General features: G+C 40.8%; 1 protein-coding gene across 2 annotated transcripts in view; it reads left to right on the top strand.

Annotated features, from left to right (window-relative positions):
* Positions 1 to 23,005, top strand: part of srp72 (signal recognition particle 72) — a 51,861-nt gene that overhangs the window by 19,062 nt on the left and 9,794 nt on the right. The window contains exons 1-10 of one of the 2 annotated variants that reach the window (XM_061891952.1): positions 3,487 to 3,603; positions 10,332 to 10,452; positions 13,108 to 13,228; positions 13,324 to 13,467; positions 13,566 to 13,677; positions 13,753 to 13,784; positions 19,623 to 19,747; positions 20,777 to 20,834; positions 20,940 to 21,071; positions 21,164 to 21,292. In XM_061891952.1, the coding sequence (XP_061747936.1) occupies positions 3,504 to 3,603; positions 10,332 to 10,452; positions 13,108 to 13,228; positions 13,324 to 13,467; positions 13,566 to 13,677; positions 13,753 to 13,784; positions 19,623 to 19,747; positions 20,777 to 20,834; positions 20,940 to 21,071; positions 21,164 to 21,292 (1,074 nt within the window). In that variant the 5' untranslated portion in view covers positions 3,487 to 3,503. Of the gene's footprint in view, positions 1 to 3,486; positions 3,604 to 10,331; positions 10,453 to 13,107; positions 13,229 to 13,323; positions 13,468 to 13,565; positions 13,678 to 13,752; positions 13,785 to 19,622; positions 19,748 to 20,776; positions 20,835 to 20,939; positions 21,072 to 21,163; positions 21,293 to 23,005 lie in introns of those variants that run through there. The other variant, XM_061891953.1, reaches the window with a different exon arrangement.

Raw genomic sequence — 23,005 nt, 5'->3', positions numbered from 1 at the left:
ATTATTAACATACTGAGATGAAGAATATCTTATTTTCAATAAGGTTGAAAGTGTTTCTCATAATTCTTCTTCTTTGTACTTTGTAAGCACTTAATTTGAACATCCTCTTAAAGTGGATCATATCAGTAAAATGTTTAACTTCTTTACTTAATCCATCCATCCATCCATCCATCATCCTCCGCTTATCCGAGGTTGGGTCACGGGGGCAGCAGCCTAAGCAGGGAAGCCCAGACTTCCCTATCTCCAGCCACTTCGTCTAGCTCTTCCCGGGGGATCCCGAGGCGTTCCCAGGCCAGCCGGGAGACATAGTCTTCCCAACGTGTCCTGGGTCTTCCCCGTGGCCTCCTACCAGGTGGACGTGCCCTAAACACCTCCCTAGGGAGGCGTTCGGGTGGCATCCTGACCAGATGCCCGAACCACCTCATCTGGCTCCTCTCAATGTGAAGGAGCAGCGGCTTTACTTTGAGTTCCTCCCGGATGGCAGAGCTTCTCACCCTATCTCTAAGGGAGAGACCCGCCACACGGCGGAGGAAACTCATTTCGGCCGCTTGTACCCGTGATCTTATCCTTTCGGTCATGACCCAAAGCTCATGACCATAGGTGAGGATGGGAACGTAGATCGACCGGTAAATTGAGAGCTTTGCCTTCCGGCTCAGCTCCTTCTTCACCACAACGGATCGATACAACGTCCGCATTACTGAAGACGCCGCACCGATCCGCCTGTCGATCTCACCATCCATTCTCACTTAATCCATTCCATAATTTAATTCCACATCCTGATATGCTAAAGGTTTTAAGTGTTGTACGTGCATACAAATGTTTTAAATTAGATTCTCCTCTAAGGTTATATTTCTCCTCTTTAGTTGAGAAGAATTTGTTGTACATTCTTTTGTAGCAGGTCATAATTTGCTTTGTACATCATTTTAGCTGTTTGCAATTTTACCAAATCATCTAGCTTTAATATTTTTGACTCAATAAATAAAGGGTTTGTATGTTCTCTATATTCAACATTATGTAGTATTATAATTGATCTTTTTTGTAATACAGTTAACAAATGTAGCGCACATTTGTAGTTGTTTCCCCATATTTCTGCACAATAACTCAGATATGGTAACACTAGCGAGCAGTAGAGAATATAAAGTGATTTTTGGCCCAGGACGTATTTTGCTTTATTCATTTTTGAAATGTTTTTTTGCCACCTTATGTTGTATGTTTTGTATATGAGATTTCCAGTTCATTTTATCATCTATTAATACTCCCAAAAATCTGGTTTCTTTTACACTTTCAATATCTAGATAGATAGTACTTTATTGATTCCTTCAGGAGAGTTCCTTTAGGAAAACTGTCTATTTGTATTTGTGTCTGATGCTCTTTTCTACCGTTACCAAATAGCATTATTTTAGTTTTACTGAGATTCAAAGAGTCCGTTTTTATCAAACCATTTTTTTAATTTGTTAATTTCTTCCGTTATTATTTGTATTATCTTCTGTGTGTTCTCTCCTGAACAGAAAGCAGTTGTGTCGTCTGCAAAAAAAAAAGTAGCTTCAAGTCCTTTGTAACTTTACAAATGTTGTTTGTATAAAGATTAAACAATCTTGGTCCCAACAAGATAAATGCAACAATGTTGACATATTTTCACCCATCTTCCTGTATGGTTAAATAGCTTCTTTTAAGTTCAATACCAAACATCTGATGCCATATCGTTGTAGTTTTTGTATTAAAATAACTACTATAACTAAATCTACAATTAGGTGTGAACTCCTTTTTGCTTTTATTGTAAGTTATATTTTAATCTTGTTGCGATCACCAAATCTTAACACATGTACGTGAACACTTCACAGCTGTTGTCGGAGCAAAATACAAAAAAAGTATCTCAAGTTAATTCACAATGTATGTTCTCTTTGAGTCGATAATGTATTTCAAAGTATTGCCTGTTTATAATTTGAAAAAAAAAATACAACAGAAAAAATTTAAATAATTTAAAGGCCTTCTGAAAGCCACTACTACCGACCACGCAGTCTGATAGTTTATATATCAGTGATGAAATATTAACATTGCAACACATGCCAATCACGGCCTTTTTAGTTTACTAAATTGCAATTTGAAATTTCGCGTTAAGTATCCTGTTGAAAGCGTTGCAGTATGATGACGCGTGCGCGTCACGGATTGTAGCGGACATTTTGTTCCAGCCCGATCCCAGCTATTAGTCGTCTGCTTTAATCGCATAATTACACAGTATTCTGGACATCTGTGTTGCTGAATCTTTTGCAATTTGTTCAGTTAATGGAGACGTCAAAGAAGAAAGATGTAGGTGGGAAGCGGTGTATTGCAGCTGCCTTTAGCAACACAAACACAGCCGGTGTTTCCTTGTTTACATTCCCAAAGATGAAGCTTTACTATGGAACAGAGCGGTCAAGCGAACATGGTTCCCGACCACATGTCAACCGGCAGGTTTCGGTGAGAAAATTGTGGTAATAAGTCTGCTCTTACCGTAGACATGAGCGGAGCTTGCGTCCTCCTGCAGCTGCAGACTCTCTTACCTCCCCCCACCGGAGACACTGGCGGTCACCACACCCCTCCGACTTTCAGGTACCATATTATTTCACTAAAACACGTGTAACACAATAAGCAGATAAAGGATTTTCCAGAATTATCCTAGTAAATGTGTCTAATAACATCTGAATCGCTCCCACTGCCTTCGCCTTTTTTTTTCCTCTAGTCCTTCACTCTCACTTTCCTCATTCACGAATCTTCCATCCTCGCTCAAATTAATGGGGAAATCGTCGCTTTCTCGGCCCAAATTGCTCTCGCTGTTGGTGGCCATGATTGTAAACAATGTTCAGATGTGAGGAGCTCCACAACCCGTGACGTCACACGCACATCGTCTGCTACTTCCGGTAAAGACAAGGCCTTTTTTATTAGTGTTCAAAAGTTGCAAACTTTATCGTGGATGTTCTCTACTAAATCCTTTCAGCAAAAATATGGCAATATCGCGAAATGATCAAGTATAACACATAGAATGGACCCGCTATCCCCGTTTAAATAAGAAAATCTCATTTCAGTAGGTCTTTAAATAGCTTCTTACCCAGTTCAATACCAAACCTCTGATGCCATATCGTTCTAGTTTTTGTATAAAATAACTACTATAACTAAATCGTCAATTAGGTGTAAACTCATTTGTGCTTTTATTGTAAGTTATTTAACAAACACACAAAATATGCCAACCCAAGACACTCGGCTACAATTATATTTTAATCTTGTTGCGATCACCAAATCTTAACACGTGTACGTGAACACTTCACAGCTGTTGTCGGAGCAAAATACAAAGAAAAGTGGCCCGCGTTAATTCACAATTTATGTTCTCTCTGTCAATAATCCATTTCAAAGTATTGCCTGTTCATAATTTTAAAAAATACAACACATTTTTTTGTTAAAATAATTTCAAGTTGACCCGGATGTGTTACAATTTCACTTCCGCCTTCGTAGTAGTCTGCGAAGCCAAGATGGCGAGCGGGGGATCCTCCACGGCGTCGCTGTGGACCGAAGTGAACCGCTGCGGGCAGAGTGGAGACTACACCAGAGCCTTGAAAGCGCTTAGTAAAAGTAGGTGTTCATGCGCCGGACATAGTCAGACATGTTAGTCGCCATGTGTTCGCAGGGAGCTGGACTTAGGCTCCAATTAGCGGCGCTCTCTGGAGCAGCTGTTAGCATGTGGCTAATTTAAGGGCCGTAATACATCTTAGAATGTGATTCCACGCGTGTCACTCGGCTTCTAACACACTTAGACACTCTTACTAAACACATGGCATCATTGTTGTTGGTGTTGCACTGCTACGTTGTTTGGTGACTTGGTGATCTTGTAAAGTTAGGTTGCACAGGCATGTGTCTTGTGACGTGTCCCTAACCGCGTTTGGTTTTCTCGCATCTAAAGACCTACTGAAATGAGATTTTCTCATTTAAACGGGGATAGCAGGTCCATTTTATGTGTCATACTTGATCATTTCGCAATATTGCCATATTTTTGCTGAAATGATTTAATAGAGTAAAGTTCGCAACTTTTTGTCCCTAATATAAAAGCCTTGCCTGTACCGGAAGTAGCAGACTGAGCGCGTGACGTCACGGGTTGTGGAGCTCCTCACATTGTTTACAATCATGGCCACCAGCAGCGAGAGCGATTCGGACCGAGTAAGCGATGATTTCCCCATTAATTTGAGCGAGGATGAAAGATTTGTGATTGAGGAAAGTTAGATTGAATAATAAAGAAAAAAAAAGACAGGGCAGTGGGAGCGATTCAAATGTTATTAGACACATTTACTAGGATAATTCTGGAAAATCCCTCATCTGCTTATTGTGTTACTAGTGTTGTAGTGAGATTATACTGTCGTACCTGAAAGAGGCAGAGGTGTGGCCACGGGTGTGATGACCGCCAGTGTCTCCGGCGGGAGGAGGTAAGAGAGTCTGCAGCTGCAGGAGGACGCAAGCTCCACTCATGTCTACGGTAAAAGCCGAATTATTACCACAATTTTCTCACCGAAACCTGCCGGTTGACATGTGGTCAGGAACCATGTTCGCTTGATCGCTGTGTTCCATAGTAAAGCTTCACTTTCGGGAATGTAAACAAGGAAACACCGGCTGTGTTAGTGTTGCTAAAGGCAGCCGCAATACACCACTTCCCACCTACGTCTTTCTTCTTTGACGTCTCTGTTGTTAATTGAACAAATTGCAAAAGATTAGGCAACACAGACGTCCAGAATACTGTGTAATTATGTGATTAAAGCAGACTACTTATAGCTGGGATCGAGTTGGAATAAAATGTCCGCTACAACCCGAGGCGTCACGCGCACGCGTCATCATACTGACGTTTTTAACAGGATACTTGGCGCAAATTTAAAATTGCAATTTAGCAAACTAAAAAGGTCGTATTGGCATGTGTTGCAATGTTAATATTTCATCATTGATATATAAACTTTCAGACTGCATAGTCGGTAGTAGTGGCTTTCAGTTGGCCTTTAAATTTCACTTTTTATTTAGCTCCTTCATTGATGTGCATTTTGAACGATACACAACTATTCCTCAATTATACAATTTTAATTCACACAATGCCTGAGAAGGGACAGGATGAAGAAAAATCTTATAGTTTCCTTCCCCCTTTGACATAATAGACGATCTTACTTCATGAATATCATGTAAACCAACACATCCAAATGTAATTAAACAATCAAAAAACACAACAAAAACACACAAGTGCAAAACTTCATAAAGTATAAACCAAACAGAGAAAATAATAATAATATACACCTCACGGAATGATACAAAGCAAATACAAAAACTAAGTAAAATAATAAATAAAAAGCAAAATGTAAACACTAATGGCTGTTCATATGTTATTGTTCTATCTTTATATATTTTTTTAATTGGAATATATCTTTACAATTTTTTATCTTGTTGTAAAGAGGATTCCACAATTTTACCCCCAATACTGATGTACATATTTGTTTTAAAGTTGTCCTTCAGTATTGCTGTTTGAAATTACCTTTTCTTCTATGCTCTGTATTCTCAGAAGTGATGACAAACATTTTTTGTAAATATGCTGATAATGTTTTACTTGTAGCTTTAAACATGACACACAATGTCTGCACTGCACCAGCAGTGAGGGATGCCGTCAAGCTGAAGGAGGAGTCCAATCGGGTTCTTTTGGCTCATAAGACTCCGGAGGCAGTGGACGGGTACCGACGGGCCAAGCGGTGTGCAGCTTTAGCGATCGCGGAGGCTAAAACTCGGACATGGGAGGAGTTCGGGGAAGCTATGTAAAACGACTTCCGGACGGCTTCGAAGCTATTCTGGACCACCATACGCCGCCTCAGGAAGGGGAAGTAGTGCACTGTCAACACCGTGTATGGTGCGGATGGTGTTCTGCTGACTTCGACTGCGGACGTTGTGGATCGGTGGAGGGAATACTTCAAAGACCTCCTCAATCCCACCAACACGTCTTCCTATGAGGAAGCGGTGCCTGGGGAATCTGTGGTGGACTCTCCTATTTCTGGGGCTGAGTTTGCTGAGGTAGTTAAAATGCTCCTCGGCGGTAAAGCTCTGGGGGGAGATGAGATAAGGCTCTAGACTCTGCAGCATCGCGTGGACATCGGGGGCGGTACCTCTGGATTGGCAGACCGGGGTGGTGGTCCCTCTCTTTAAGAGAGGGGACTGCAGGTTGTGTACCAACTATCGTGGGATCACACTCCTCAGTCTTCCCGGTAAGGTTTATTCAGGTGTACTGGAGAGGAGGCTACGCCGGATAGTCGAACCTCGGATTCAGGAGGAACAGTGTGGTTTTCATCCTGTTTGTGGAATTGTGGACCAGCTCTATACTCTCAGCAGGGTTCTTGAGGGTGCATGGGAGTTTGCCCAACCAGTCTACATGTGCTTTGTGGACTTGGAGAAGGCATTCGACCGTGTCCCTCGGGAAGTCTTATGGGGAGTGCTCAGAGAGTATGGGGTACCGGACTGTCTTATTGTGGCGGTCCGCTCCCTGTATGACAGAGTCAGAGCTTGGTTCGCATTTCTGGTAGTAAGTCGGACACGTTTCCAGTTAGGGTTGGACTCCACCAAGGCTGTCCTTTGTCACCGATTCTGTTCATAACTTTTATGGACAGAATTTCTAGGCACAGTCAAGGCGTTGAGGGTTTCCGGTTTGGTGGCCGCGGGATTTGATCTCTGCTTTTTGCAGATGATGTGGTCCTGACTGCTTCATCTGGCCGGGATCTTCAGCAGCCGAGTGTGAAGCGACCGGGATGAGAATCAGCACCTCCAAGTCCGAGTCCGTGGTTCTCGCCCGGAAAAGGGTGGAGTGCCATCTCCGGGTTGGGGAGGAGACCCTGCCCCAAGTGGAGGAGTTCAAGTACCTAGGAGTAGGGATGATGTTTGATAAGAAATGATCGAGTTCGAGCCTATTATCGGATCCTCTTATCAAACTGATTTCTTATCGATTCTCTTATCGAGTCCAGATAGGTTGTTGTACATGGGAAAAAAAACAATAATATTTGGTTTAACAAAAGCTCACTTTTATTATTTTAGAAAAAAATAAAATCTAATAAATGTTGACTGTTACCCCCCTAAAAAAATAAATATTGACTGCTTTTACCCAAAGTATATTAAGTGGGATTTTTCAGAAAAACAAATTTATACAGTAACACAAAAACAACCTGTCTGTGATCACAATAGGTGTATAAATAATAATATAGTGTTAAATAAAATCAGTCCCTTGGGCACAAAACTGAAAATAATACAGCTCTCCAAAAAGTGCACGTCTGTTACTATTTGACATAACTGTTTTGTTAGATGCTGTGACATTTTTGCACTTTATTTCTTTATTGAAAGAAAATTCTATGAAGAGAAAAGTTGTTTGCAAATATGGTTACAATGCTAAAATATGAAAAGTTAAAGCTAAAAAAAGAAATAAACTTTATTGAGTTAACATTATTTCTTTATGAGCTAGTGAATATAACAACTACACTACCCAACATGCAACGGGAGTGACGAGCATGCGCGGTGGCCCCGAAAAGTGTTGTTACATGTCGTCACCCGGCAGTAAACGTCAAGAACTCAGCCAACATGCCTCGTCTGCATTATTTATAATTAGACTGACAACACATATACAGTGTGATTTTGCTTTGCTTTGTTTTCAAGGAAAGAACAAAAGTTAAAAAAGGGGGCACATGTTGTGTATATACAGTATGTATGTGCTGCGGTTGCCTTAAGAATGTTGCGACAGCTGCCGTAAAGGAGGTGCGTTGCTAGCCTGGTTGCTATGTTTCTGGTTGGTTGTAAAAGTGTTGGTCATGTGTTTGTACCCTGCTCAAATCTCTCAGTAAAGTTATTCATTGGATTATGTCTTTTGTTTTTAACTTTATTACACCTTGGATCGCTTTTTCCCGTCCGTTGTTTTCCTGCTTTCACTATCTGCGCCTAATGACTGAGCTACGTGACGTCTTGTGATGTCTGGTCGGGACGGATTCGAATAAAGAACCAATTATTTTTCTTTACTATAGTGGTCTCGATAACGGGTACCGGTTATCAAAAAGGGGGTCGAGTCCGAGGACTCTGTTATTTTCTTATCGAACAACTTGGAAAACCGGTTTAGAGTATCATCCCTACCTCGGAGTCTTGTTCACGAGTGAGGGAAGAGTGGATCGTGAGATCGACAGGCGGATCGGTGTAGCGTCTTCAGTAATGAGGATGTCGTACCGATCCGTTGTGGTGAAGAAGGAGCTGAGCCGGAAGGCAAAGCTCTCAATTTACCGATCGATCTATGTTCCCATCCTCACCTATGGTCATGAGCTTTGGGTCATGACCGAAAGGATAAGATCACGGGTACAAGCGGCCGAAATGAGTTTCCCTCCGCCGGGTGGCGGGGCTCTCCCTTAGAGATAGGGTGTAATCTCTGCCATCCGGGAGGAGCTCAAAGTAAAGGCGCTGCTCCTTCACATCGAGAGGAGCCAGATGAGGTGGCTTAGGCATCTGGTCAGGATGCCACCCGAACGCCTCCCTAGGGAGGTGTTTAGGGCAGCCTGAGCAGCTTCCCTGCTTAGGCTGCTGCCCCCGCGAACCGACCTCGGATAAGCGGAAGAAGATGGATGGATGGACACAGTGTCTGTAGCTTTACTAGCTCCTGAAGTTTCAATAGTCCAGAGTTAATAAATAATATGTTAGTGTGTTCTAAGTAATTTACTTTATGAATAATCCTTATAGCTCTTTTCTGTAGTTGATACAATGTCTTTATGTTACTCTTATGTGTTCCCCCACACTTCCACACAGTAGCTGATGTATGGCAATATACGTAAGTGCACAATACACCTTATTGGTCCCCCGGGGATCAATAAAGTACTTTCTATTCTATTCTATTCTGTTGTAATCTACACATTGCTCTAAAATCTAACTCATATTTTACCTTGTTTAATATGAAAATACTCTTAGACATCTTTTTTCGTACATGTGCAATATATGATTTCCATGTCAGACCGTCATCCGGTATCACTCCTAAAAACCTAAGTTCAGAAACCCTTTCAATATCAATTCCATCTATTGACAGTTTGATGGTGTCCTCTCTTTTCCTTTTATGCAAAAGTCATAAACTTTGTTTTTTTTACATTTAATGATAATTTGTTTAAATCAAACCATCTCTCAAAGGCCTACTGAAAAGAGATTTTCTTATTTAAACAGGGATAGCAGGTCCATTCTATGGGTTATACTTGTTCCCTACTAAATCCTTTCAGCAAAAATATGGCAATATCGCGAAATGATCAATGATAAAGTTTGCAACTTTTAGTCGCTTACAGAAAAGCCCTGCCTTTACCGGAAGTCGCAGGCGATGAGGTCACCTGTTGATGGCTCCTCACATCCTCACATTGTTTTTAATGGGAGCCTCCAACAAAAAGAGCTATTCGGACTAAGAAAACAAAGAATGTCCTCATTAATTTGAGCGAGGATGAAAGATTTGTGTTTGAGGATATTGATAGCGACGGACTAGAAAAAAAAAATATATATAAATGCATCAAGTTTAAAAAAAAACGCGTTTGCATTGGGACGGATTCAGATGTTTTTAAACACATTTACTAGGATATTTCTGGGAAATCCATTATTTCTATTGTGTCGCTAGTGTTTTAGTGAGTTTAATGGTACCTGATAGTCGGAAGGGTGTATCCACGGGTGTCTTGAGGCCAGTGTCTGAAGGAAGTCGACGGCAGCTGTACGGACGGCACAAGCTCAGCTGATCTCCGGTAAGTGGCGACTTTTTACCACAATTTTCTCACCGAAAACTGCTGGTTGACAAGTGGTCGGGATCCATGTTTGCTTGATCGGCCTGATCCATTGTAAAGTTTCACCTACGGTAATTTTAAACAAGGAATCACCGTGTGTTTGTTTGGCTAAAGGCTAAAGCTTCCCAACTCCATCTTTCTACTTTGACTTCTCCATTATTAATTGAACAAATTGCAAAAGATTCAGCAACACAGATGTCCAAAATACTGTGTAATTATGCGGTTAAAGTAGACGACTTTTAGCTGTGTGTGTGCGCAGCGCTAGTATTTCCTAACAGTCTGTGACGTCATGCGTACACGTCATTATTCCGCGACGTTTTCAACAGGACACTTCGCGGGAAATTTAAAATTGCAATTTACTAAAATAAAAAGGCCGTATTGGCATGTGTTGCAACGTTAATATTTCATCATTGATATGAAAACTATCAGACTTTGTGGTCGCTAGTAGTGGGATTCAGTAGGCCTTTAAGTTTAATAATTTCCTGTTGGATTTGTGTCCTATTTTGTCTCCTGTCACAGTTCTGCAAGAAAACAGAGATGATGTGACAGCGCTCCACTGTAAAACAGTTTGCTTTGTCCAGAATGGCAACTTCAAGGAGGCTTTAAATCTCATGAACACTCATGCAAAAGTCATTGGCAGGTAAGTCCTGTTTGTTTGGTTAGGCAGGTGTCCAAAAGGTGAACTGCACTTTTTGGGGAATGTTGCCTATCATTTACAAACCTTATGTAAGACCAAAACTAGAGATGTCTGATAATGGCTATTTTGCCGATATCAGATGTACCAATATTGTCCAACTCTACCAATTCCGATTGCCGATATCCGACATTCTGATATTGTCCAACTCTTAATTACCGATTCGGATTGCCAATATTGTCCAATTAATTACAGATTCCAATATCAACCAATATCGATACATACAGTCGTAAAATTAACACATTATTATGCCAAATTTTGTTGCAATGCCCTGCTGGATGCATTAAACAATGTAACAAGGTTTTCTAAAATAAATTAACTCAAGTTATGGAAAAAGAATGCCATCCCATACTTATTATTGAAGTCACAAAGTGCATTATTTTTTTCAACATGCCTCAAAACCGCAGCTTGGAATTTGGGACATGTTCTCCCTGGGAGATCATGAGGAGGTTGAGGTGTGGGGGGGAAGGGTAGGCGGAGGGGTGTATGTTGTAGCGTCCCAGAAGAGTTAGGGCTGCAAGGGGTTCTGGGTATTTGTTCTGTTGTGTTACGGTGTGGATGCTCTCTCAAAATGTGTTTGTCATTCTTTTTTGGTGTGGCGCATTTTGGTAACAGTTTTAAAGTTGTTTATACAGCCACCCTTAGTGTGACCTGTTGACCAATTATGCATGGCATTCACTTGTGTGTGTGAAAAGCCGGAGATATTATGTAAATGGACCGGCACGCAAAGGCAGTACCTTTAAGGTTTATTGGCGCTCTGTACTTCTCCCTATGTCTGTGTACCACTCCGTACAGCAGCGTTTTGAAAAGTCATACATTTTACTTTTTTAAGCAGATACTGATAATTTTGGATATAACATTTTAAAGCATTTATCAGCTGATAATATCGGCAGTCCGATATTATTGGACATCTCTAACCAAAACTTTTTACTGAGTCTTTAAACACAAAGTGGGTAACAATGCAGCTATGGTAATGCACTATTCCGAACTTTCTAAGCCTTCTAAATAAAAATCCAAAAACATCCACCAACAACTCACCTCTCGTGACCTGTGTACTAACCAAGTATTTGGGACATTGTTATTATAAGCGCTAATGCAGGCAAACTAATTATAGCTGTGCATTGATCACAGAGTGCTAACGACTATGTTGACACATTGAGCAGCTGCTGTATCGCTTCTGAGCTGGTGAAAGTTTATTCTAGATTATAGATCATGGCTATTACCTTGGTAATAAAGCACGTGGACATAAACCAAGAAGTTGGTCACTTTGACATTCAGCTTAGACCTGGAGATGGGGAAAGATAGTGAAGTTAAGTTAATGTACCAATGATTGTCGCACAGACTAGGTGCGGTGAAATTTGTCCTCTGTCCTCATTTGACGCATCCCCTTTTTCACCCCCTGGGAGGTGAGGGGAGCAGTGGGCAACAGCGGAATCATTTTTGGTGATTTAACCCCCAATTCCAACCCTTGATGCTTAGTGCCAAGCAGAGAGGAGATGGGTCCCATTTTTAGTCTTTGGTATGACTCGGCCGGGGTTTGAACTCACAACCTCGGGGCGGACATTCTTAGCTACTAGGCCACTGAGTAGGTGGCCTAGTGTTTAAAAAAAGACTTGAAAAGATGCATGTTTGTATTCATGAGGCTTATGGTTAATTCTTCATCTTAGTGAGAAGACTGGAGCATTCCATCAGTCGACATCCCAGTGAGAGCAAACATTGTCCAATAATTGATTGTGTTTTTTGTTTATAGTTTGTATATCTTGTTTAGCACAAAACTGCTGCATAATGCTACAGTTTTCCAATAAAGCTGCATCTGTTTAGCACACAGCTTTTATAACCTGTAAATGGTAAATGGTTGTACTTGTATAGCGCTTGTTTACCCCCTTTTTTTAAGGAGCCCAAAGCACTTCTACAGTATTTCCACATTCACCCATTCACACACTGATGGCGGGAGCTGCCATGCAAGGCGCTAACCAGGACCAATCAGGAGCAAGGGTGAAGTGTCTTGCCCAAGGACACAACGGACATGACTAGGATGGTAGAATGTGGGGATTGAACCAACAACCCTCAGATTGCTGGCGCAGCCTCTCTCCCAACTTCGCCACGCCATCCTTTGTTGTAGATCATACTCCTTATTTTCAGGCTCAAAAACAAGGTTCTGGACCAGCATTTTTTTCCCAAAGCAGTTGTTTTTTTAGCTCATGTAGTCTGCCATGATTAGTAGTGTTGTTGACGGGAAAAACGAACCTGGTGATACGTCTTTAAAATTAATGCACGGATGCATGCATAAAATGAGAAAAATTCGGGAATATTACCTATTTAAAATGCGCTTGTTACTAAATTACATATATAATTGCAGCATTATATATGTAATTGGGGGTGTTTGGATGTTTTTAAAGCGTTTTACAGGCGGAATAGAATGACTCCAATTGACTTAGGTAGTGTTTATATACTAGTTAGAAGGCATGTAAAAAAAGAAAAACGGGTGTTCTTGTCTTACAAAGACTGTGAATAACAAACAAAATTACAAATGTGCAGTTCCTCTTGAACAAAGTCAGAGATGATAAACTTTTTTTTGTATTTTTTGTTCTTCCTCCTCAGCGAGCTTGTATTTGAAAAAGCGTACTGCGAGTATCGCCTAAACAGAGTGGATAGTTCTCTAAAGACCATCGAAAATGCCACTGAGCAGACAGACAAGCTGAGGGAGCTCTACGGACAAGTGGTGAGGCATGAACGCCCTTGGAAACATTGTTTAGTTTAATCAACAACCCGTTACTGCTGCTGTCAATTAAGTAAAGATGTCTGCCGACTGCACAGTTATACAGACTAGAGCGTTACGACGAATGCAAGTCCGTCTACAAGGATCTTATCAGAAACTCTCAGGATGAGTACGAAGAGGAGCGAAAGACCAACCTGGCGGCTGTCGTTGCCGCCACGAGTCAGTGGGGGAATACCCCGTTGGTAAGCCGCTCCTCTAGAAACAGACAGACATTTTTGTGTGGTTGGAATTTTTTGTGGACTTTTAAAAAATATATATATATATTTTGTTGTCCTTCTAGGAAGAGCTCGGCCTTCCTGACTCGACGTACGAGCTGTGCTACAACACCGCCTGCAGTCTGATAGGCCAGTTCAAGCTGACAGAAGCATACAATAAGCTGCAAAAAGCCGAAGGTCTGATTCCCTCTTTCAACACATTCATTGTTGGGTTGCAGAATTATTTTAATATCCATCGATTTTATTTTTCAGAGCTGTGCAGAATTTCCCTGGCAGATGATACTGTAAGTTTTTCTCCTAACAATGAATTGTTCCTCACAGGTACATATTGCATTAATTTGCATTACATGTCCCCCAAATATTCTGTAACATGTTCGTTTTGACTTGATAGGGGTGTGCTGGTTTGATACCAGTAAGAGACAAGTATCGGAGGATTTTGGCGTGTATCTAAAATCTGCAGGACAAGCAGTCCTGGAGTACGTTTTATTTGTGCAAAGTTCAATAGCCAATTAGAGCTAAATTTCCTCCATTAAGCACGTAATGTTGATCTTTTCTTGTATTCAGGCATGTGATTTTTCCTTCTATCATCATTTTGAAACAAACAACATGACTGCAAGATATTTATTTCATGCTATAAATCACAAATGGCTATTCAGATAAAGGAAGTTAGCTGATACAACAAACATTGTTCACTCTTTATGATTTTTGCATTTGGAGCAGTTAAAAGTGGAGAGGGAGTGGAAAAGACAGAAATTGGATGCGGCCCCCAGACCCGCGGCTTATTTTCAGTCTTTTTTATTAAATTCAAATCACATATCTGTGTATTGTACAAAAGGTAAACTGGTAGGCTATAGGCTACTAAGAGCTAGCAGCTACTGTACACAACAGCCAAACACACAATAGCACACAAGTGACACAATGAGTGTCTTAATTGAACAATACTGCAGTCTAAAACGGCACATATCAATCAATGTTTACTTATACATATGTCATTATAAGCAAGTACCGGTATCATATAATTTTTGTTTCCTACTCGAAGTGGAAGAATATGGATGGGTGGATTATTTTCACATACAAATTCTACAATTTAGAAGCTTACTAGAAAGTATCAGCTACCAAATGTGTCCGCATCATTCAACTTGCTGCGGCATGTGCTTCTTGCCTTATTAAAACTGTGACCGCCAGATGTCGCCATAAACAAGTTAACACTCAGCTTCTAAAAGCATACATCTGCGATAAGGTTAGTGTTTGTTACCGACCATCGTTTTCTGAGTAATGTCACTTGATCAAGCCTATTCTAACATTGGACACTACCAAATAACAAAGATACGTATGATGATTTCTGCTTGTGTTAGATTAGTATCTGTATTGGCCAATAGTCAAGGCTCCGATTTGGTATCAGAAGTGAAAGGGTTGTATCGACACACTCTTTGTAACAAATGTCACGTTACGAAACAAAAATACCATATTCCCTTGTATAATGGCATGGGACATCCCATTTATTGCCCTTCCTCAGCCTATTTGGGTGTTTGTTAGAGGAAAGGCCTCGTCAGCTATGGATGTATGTTTATCTCTTTTTTTCCCCCACATATCAATCAATCAATGTTTACTTATATAGCCCTAAATCACTAGTGTCTCAAAGGGCTGCACAAACCACTACGACATCCTCGGTAGGTCCACATAAGGGCAAGGAAAACTCACACCCAGTGGGACATCGGTGACAATAATGACTGAGAACCTTAGAGAGGAGGAAAGCAATGGATGTCGAGCGGGTCTAACATGATACTGTGAAAATTCAATCCACAATGGATCCAACACAGTCGCGAGAGTCCAGTCCAAAGCGGATCCAACACAGCAGCGAGAGTCCCGTTCACAGCGGAGCCAGCAGGAAACCATCCCAAGCGGAGGTGGATCAGCAGCGAAGAGATGTCCCCAGCCGATACACAGGCAAGCAGTACATGGCCACCGGATCGGACCGGACCCCCTCCACAGGGGAGAGTGGGACATAGAAGAAAAAGAAAAGAAACATATCTATTGGTGGTTTGGTTCCTATTTCGATATAAGTCAGCACTTGTAAGGAGAGCTGTGAATCGTTGGGCACCACACGATTCGATTCTTTAGGGTAACGATTCCATTCGGAATTGATTTTTGATACAAAACGATTCTCGATTCAAAATCAATGCTTTTTTTAATAACGTTGTGTGCAAGTTCTATGGTTAACTACATTCCTTTGTAAAATAGACAATCAGCTCTGATAATTTTTTATATTACTTAAAAGAAAACTGGCTTTGTTTAATACAATTTTACCAAAACATTTAATAAAGTAGCTAAACAGGACACATTTTGGGGGGGAGAAGAGATTTTTGTTTTATTTTTTTTATCGATGAATTACTAATGAGAATCACAGTTCAGTCGAAAACCACATTTTTTTGACATCCTTTCTTCTCAATCGTTTTCTGTTGCCCCGCTTCTCTTCCGGGAAAAAGAAAACTTTTCACATCACTACCACTCTCCACCGCTACTATAAATAAAATCACTTGTCTTAAAATTGTTCAAAGTACACCTCCGCATAATATTGTATCTTTATTAACATTAAAGAAAATAAATCCAGATCAATTTACAACATAGGATAACATTGTTTTTTAGTCTGTAACAGAAACGTTTAAAAGTCCATCAATTTGCCTGAAATAAAAACATTTTTAATCCTTGTTTAAACATTTTTTTAAAACGCTTGAACCGTTTCATACTGAAAAATAGATATAAACTCAATAAATATTGAATACAGGAGCACAATATAAAAGACACTTTAATCTACAAAGCAGAATACAGTTGTGATCAAAATTATTCAACCCTCACACAATTTTGGTGTTTTAGCAAGTTGGACATTTATCGTGTATTTTGTTTATAGTCATATCAAATAAAGATGTGTCAAATAGACAAATGCAACTTAAATTGAAACACTGTATTTTACAAAATACCAAAAAAGGAAATTTTTCTTAATATCTCATTGACAAAATGATTCAACCTCCCTAGTTCCATGCATCTTTAGTACTTAGTAGAACACCCTTTGGCAGTAATGACATCCTTCAAACATGATACATAACCGGACACAAGCTTCTTGCAACCATCTACAGGTATTTCAGCCCATTCCTCTTGGGCAAAGGCCTCCAGTTCATTCATATTCTTGGGCTTGTGTGCTGCAACCACAGGTTTTCTAGAGGATTTAGGTCAGGCGACTGTGAAGCCCACTCCAGAGTCTTCCAGCCCTTCTTCTCCAACCACTCTGATGTTGATTTGGAGGTATGCTTGGGATCGTTGTCCTGTTGGAAGGTCCAACGTCTCCCAAGCCTCAGCTTCGTCACTGACTTCATGACATTTGCAGCTAATATATCCTGCTAGGAAATAGAATTCATAATGCCTTGAACGTGCTGGAGATTCCCGGTACCTGAGGCAGAGAAACAGCCCCAGAACACGATTGACCCCCCACCATGCTTAACAGTAGGAAAGGTGTTCTTCTCTTTGTAAGCTTCACTTTTTCTCCTCCAGACATAACGTTGATTCATAGGCCCAAAGAGTTCCAGTTTTGTCTCATCACTCCATAGAACAGTTTCCCAAAACCTTTGGGGTTTGTCCAGATGATTTTTGGCATACTGGAGTCTATTTTTCTTGTGCCTGGTAGTCAGAAGTGAGGTGCTCCTGGGAGTTCTGGCATCTCGTAGTGCGCGCCTTATGGTCTGGGACGAAACCTGCGTTCCCCCTTCTGCAATGTCCTGTTGTAGTTCCTCAGCTGTTACCCGGGGGTTTTTCACCACTGTACGCTTCAAAAACCGGACAGCAGTTGCACATAGTATCCTCTTTCTACCACGCCCAGGTAGTGTTTCCACTGTGCCTTTAGCTTTAAACTTGCCAATTATGCTCCCAACTGTGTCTCTTGGAATGTGTAATTTCTTTGCTTTTTTCATATATCCATATCCTTTCTTATGAAGAGAAATGACCTCCTCTCTTGACTTCTTTGACCACTCCCTGGACTTCACCATGTTGCAAATACACCATTGACCATCTACAAGAAGCTGAGCGTCAGTCTTTTTCAATCAGTTTAATTGTTGCTCATTATGGTTCTAATCACATCTACAGGTGTTTTTAACACCTGATTGAAAAGACCTTATTCAAATTCTGTTCTGAAGAGTTATGATCTTCAAGGGGTTGGATCATTTTGTTAATGAGATATTAAGAGAAATGACACTGTTTGGTATGTTACAAAATATAATGTTGTAATTCAATTTGCATTTGTCTATTTAATGCATCTTTGTTTGATATGACTATAAACAAAATACGGAATAAATGTCCAACTTGCTAAAACACCAAAATTGTGTGGGGGTTGAATAATTTTGATCACAACTGTAATTAGTCAGGATTAATTGCTACAATAAATAAATGGGTTGTACTTGTATAGCACTTTTCTACCTTCAAGGTACTCAAAGCGCTTTGACACTACTTCCACATTCACACACACATTCACACACTGATGGAGGGAGCTGCCATGCAAGGCGCCAACCAGCACCCATCAGGAGCAAGGGTGAAGTGTCTTGCTCAGGACACAATGGATGTGACGAGGTTGGTACTAGGTGGGATTTGAACCAGGGACCCTCGGGTTGCGCACAGCCACTCTTCCACTGCGCCACGCCATCCCAATAAGCACATTTTGTACCGACAGCTTTGCGAAGAATAATACTGATAAATCATGGTGTCACACTACTAACTATACAGGCCATCACTACTGCAGTATTGCTATTTTTAGTTAAGTCTTTTTTTAACATTTTATTTTACTGTGGAATATGCTTTTAAAAAATCTGATGTGCTGAAGCAAGGGATAACGTTAATAAAGTTTATATGAAGAGGTTAATAAATGTCGATTTTACCAACTTCACCACAAGGTGGACATACTATGCATATTGAACTATAGGAGTCATGCAAAAATCCAGTTTATTTTTTTAGAAATGTCCGATAATGGCTTTTTTGCCGATATTCCGATATTGTCCAACTCTTAATGACCGATTCCGATATCAACCGATACCGATATATACAGTCGTGGAATTAACACATTATTATGCCTAATTTTGATGCCCTGCTGGATGCATTAAACATTGTAACATCCATCCATCCATTTTCTACCGCTTATTCCCTTTCGGGGTCGCGGGGGGGCGCTGGCGCCTATCTCAGCTACAATCGGGCGGAAGGCAGGGTACACCCTGGACAAGTCGCCACCTCATCGCAGGGCCAACACAGATAGACAGACAACACTCACACTCACATTCACACACTAGGGCCAATTTTTAGTGTTGCCAATCAACCTATCCCCAGGTGCATGTCTTTTTGTAACAAGGATTTCCAAAATAAATGAACTTAAGTCATGGAAAAAAGTGACAACATAGCACTGCTATATTTATTATTGAAGTCACAATGTTCATCTTTTTTTTTAACATGCCTCAAAACAGCAGCTTGGAATTTAGGACATGCTTTCCCTGTGAGAGCATGAGGAGGTTAAGGTGGGAGGGGCTTGGGGGGGTGGGATTATGGTGGGAGGGGGGGCATCAGGGTGTGTATATTGTAGCGTCCCGGTGGAGTTAGTGCTGCAAGGGATCCTGGGTATTTGCTCTGTGGTGTTACGGCGCGGATGTTCTCCCGAAATGTTTTTGTCATTCTTGTTTGGTGTGGGTTCACAGTGTGGCGCATATTTGTAACAGTGTTAAAGTGTTTCATGCGGCCACCCTCAGTTTGACCTGTATGGCTGTTGACCAAGTATGCCTTGCATTCACTTGTGTGTGACAAGCCGTTGATATTATGTGACTGGGCCGGCATGCAAATGCAGTGCCTTTGAGGTTTATTGGCACCCTGTATTTCTCCCTACATCCGTGTACGCAGCGGCGTTTTAAAAAGTCATACATTTTACTTTTTGAAACTGATATCGATAACTTTAAAACCGATACCGATATTTTTCGATATTACATTTTAAAGCATTTATCGGCCGATAATATCGGTTGCCTGTTATTACCGGACATCTCAAATTTTTATAGATATGTTTTCCCTCTGTTGTTGCATACTATGATGCGGTTTTGTGACAGGACATCACCGAGGAGGATATCGAGTCAGAGCTGGCCGTCATCCATTCTCAGATGGCATACGTGATGCAGTTACAAGGTCGGACAGAGGAGGCGCTTCAGCTCTACAATCAGGTCATCAAGCTCAAGTAAGCGTTGCTTTTTAATAAACATTCAGTGATTTGTTGTCTCGTTGAGATTAGGGATGTCCCGATCCAGGTTTTTGCACTTCCGATCCGATACCGATACTGGCCTATCCTAGCATGTATTAAAGTTTAAAGTTATTTATCCCACTTACTTGTCAGATTTATGTTTAGTACTCTTGATAAAAACTAACCAGCTGAATTAGGTGAGTTTGAATAATACACAATGGTTGGTACTCAAGGATAAACACAAAGTAGAAAAAATTATACATGACCAACAGAAATGGCATCAAACAGTAAAAAAGTGAACAGTATAAAGTGCAAATAATGCTGTAAACATTATTAAAAAAAAAGCAAAACACACAACCTGAGTGGGATAAAATGTCTATAACTCAACATCAATACTTGCTCTTGAACAAGTGTAAAAAAAAAAAAAAAAACTATTTACACACTACTTTCAATTGTTTGCCCCAGTCAGGGAGGGCAAACAATTGAAGTCCAAGCATGATGGGGAGATTTTTTCTAACAAAAGACGAGCTCTTCAAGATGCTCAGGTGTCAGCCTGCTTCTGTGTTCATCAATGATGGGTGCTAAAAAGCCTCTCACTCTCAAGAGTCATTAAAATGTCTTACAACTTTACCACCACGCTTGACTTTATTTTGGCATGTTTTGCACTCCACCTCTTCATCTTTTTTGTTTAGAAGGGTAAAACAATCCCACACAGCTGACATTTTTACCGTAACTTTTAATTCACACGGCCGTCTTAACAGGTAGAACACAGACCTGTCGATGTTTTGAAGGTGTGCTGGAAATTGCGGAACGGAGCGTAGGGAGCAGCAGGAGAGTAGAATGTATTATTTAAATCGGTACGTTGGAAAATACGGACCGGATTTGTTTTAAAATCTGGATCGGCATTTTCCCATGCCTTGCCGATACGCATTTTTTGGCAAATATCGGCGGCTGATCCGATCAAAATATCGGATCGGGACAACCCTAGTTGAGATTGTGGTGTCGATTTTTAATCCGTCGTTTTAGGCCGTCTGATGTGGGCCTGCTGGCTGTGACCGCCAACAACATCATCACCTTAAACAAGGTGAGCAAATGGCGGGATGAAAACACTAAATACAACACATCCTTAAGAAGTCCACTTGCTGATCACGTTTTATGTTTTTTATTAGTAATGTGTGTTTTTTTGCAGGACCAAAACGTGTTTGACTCCAAAAAAAAGTTGAAGCTGACAAACGCAGAAGGTGTGGAGTTCAAGCTGGCCAAAAAGCAGCTGCAAGCCATCGACTTCAACAAATCCCTGCTGGCCATGTACACCAACCAGGTGTGTGTGGAATCAGTCAAGGCCACTTCCGCTACCTCTTATTCATTTTCATGTATGACATATTTGTCTGCGTTTTTTTCCCCAACACACAGGCCGACCAGTGCAGGAAGCTGTCGTCCAGTCTTCAGTCTCAGAACCCCGGTCACCCGCGCCCAGTCCTGATCCAGGTGGCTCAACTGTGCAGGGAGAAGCAGCACAGCAAGGCCGTCGAGTTGCTGCAGGTAGGACAGCACACCGCTGCAACACTAAACATTCAAAGAAATACATTTACTCACAGTCTCAATTAAAAGTAAGTCTCATTGTACCAGAGATCAACCGATAGTTTTTGTTTTTTTTCAGGGACGATTATTAGTAGAGATGGCTTTTTTGCCAATATCCAATATTGCGATATTGTCCAACTCTTAATTACCGATACTGATACATGCAGTCGTGGAATTAACACATTATGCCTAGCTTTGTTGTGATGCCCCGCTGTATGCATTAAACAATGTAACAAGGTTTTCCAAAATTAATCAACTCAATTTATGGAAAAAAATTCCAACATTATTCAAGTCACAAAGTGCATTATTTTTTTAACATGCCTCAAAACAGCAGCTTGGAATTTGGGACATGCTCTCCCTAAGAGAGCTTGAGGAGGTTGAGGTGGGCGGGAAAGAGTTAGTGCTGCAAGGGGTTCTGGTTATTTGTTGTTGTGTTTGTTGTTACGTTGCGGATGTTCTCCCGAAATGTGTTAGTCATTCTTGTTTGGTGTGGGTTCACAGTGTGGCGCATTTTTGTAACAGTGTTAAAGTTGTTTATACGGCCACCATCAGTGTGACTTGTATGGCTGTTGTACCTTGCTTCTGCAGCCTTCGTCAGAGGTGTCACGTGATGTTAGCGTGATGTTGTCTGTGACGTGTTATATACACGCACACCAGGGGACACCGCCATCCCACCACTTCAGGTGGGATATAACAATCCATATAACACGTCACAGACAACGTCACGCTTACATCACGTGACACCTCAGATGAAGGCTGCAGAAGCAAGGTAGCCGAAACTTGTCCGGTACAAAATTTTACCTTACTAGTCTATATAAATCAACCATTTATAAATGTATGGCTGTTGGCCAAGTATGCTTGCATTCACTTGTGTGTGAAAAGCCGTAGATATTATGTGACTTGGCCGACACGCAAAGGCAGTGCCTTTTAAGGTTTATTTGCGCTCTGTACTTCTCCCTACGTCCGTGTACACCGCTGCGTTTTAAAAAGTTTAACTTTTTTTAAAACGATACCGATAATTTTGAAACCGATACCAATAATTTCCGCTATTACATTTTAAAGCATTTATCGGCCGATATCGTCAGGCCAATATTATCGGACATCTCTAGTTATTAGTAATCAAGGGGGCTGATAACTGATATTTGGAGCGGATATTCATGTGCAGTAAAAGTTCTTCAAACCTGACTGGTATATGTCAGTGAACAGCTGGACAAGGTTTTAATTTATTCTTTTTTATATTTGATAGAAAATGTCGGACCAACAAACATCCTATTGTTTTATGTGGCGCTAATTTGGTTAATTCAGCACCAAAAAAATCATAGGGTTTCAAAAATACCTTAATTATGTGTGTCTAAGAGGGGCATTGACATTTGCATATAAAAATAAGGGAAATCTCCTTGGAAAATTTGTAAATATATATATTTTTTTACACCACAATAACTCACCCTCTACTCAATGTTATACCATTTTATAGCAGTGTATAGATTTAATAGGTTTCCTTGTCACAGACCCTAACATATTGCAAACATTTAAATAAAAACAATGTTGGGCTCCTTTTACGTCGTTTATACAGTAGTTAGGACATTTTTCAAGATGTGGGATATGAATCGAGGATGTCGTTGTGGCTTGTGCAGCCCTTTGAGACACTTGTGATTCAGGGCCTTATAAATAAAC

The sequence above is a fragment of the Nerophis ophidion genome, linkage group LG29 (genome assembly GCF_033978795.1).
Source record: "Nerophis ophidion isolate RoL-2023_Sa linkage group LG29, RoL_Noph_v1.0, whole genome shotgun sequence".
NCBI lineage: Eukaryota > Metazoa > Chordata > Actinopteri > Syngnathiformes > Syngnathidae > Nerophis > Nerophis ophidion.
This window is presented reverse-complemented; position numbering and strand designations above follow the sequence as displayed.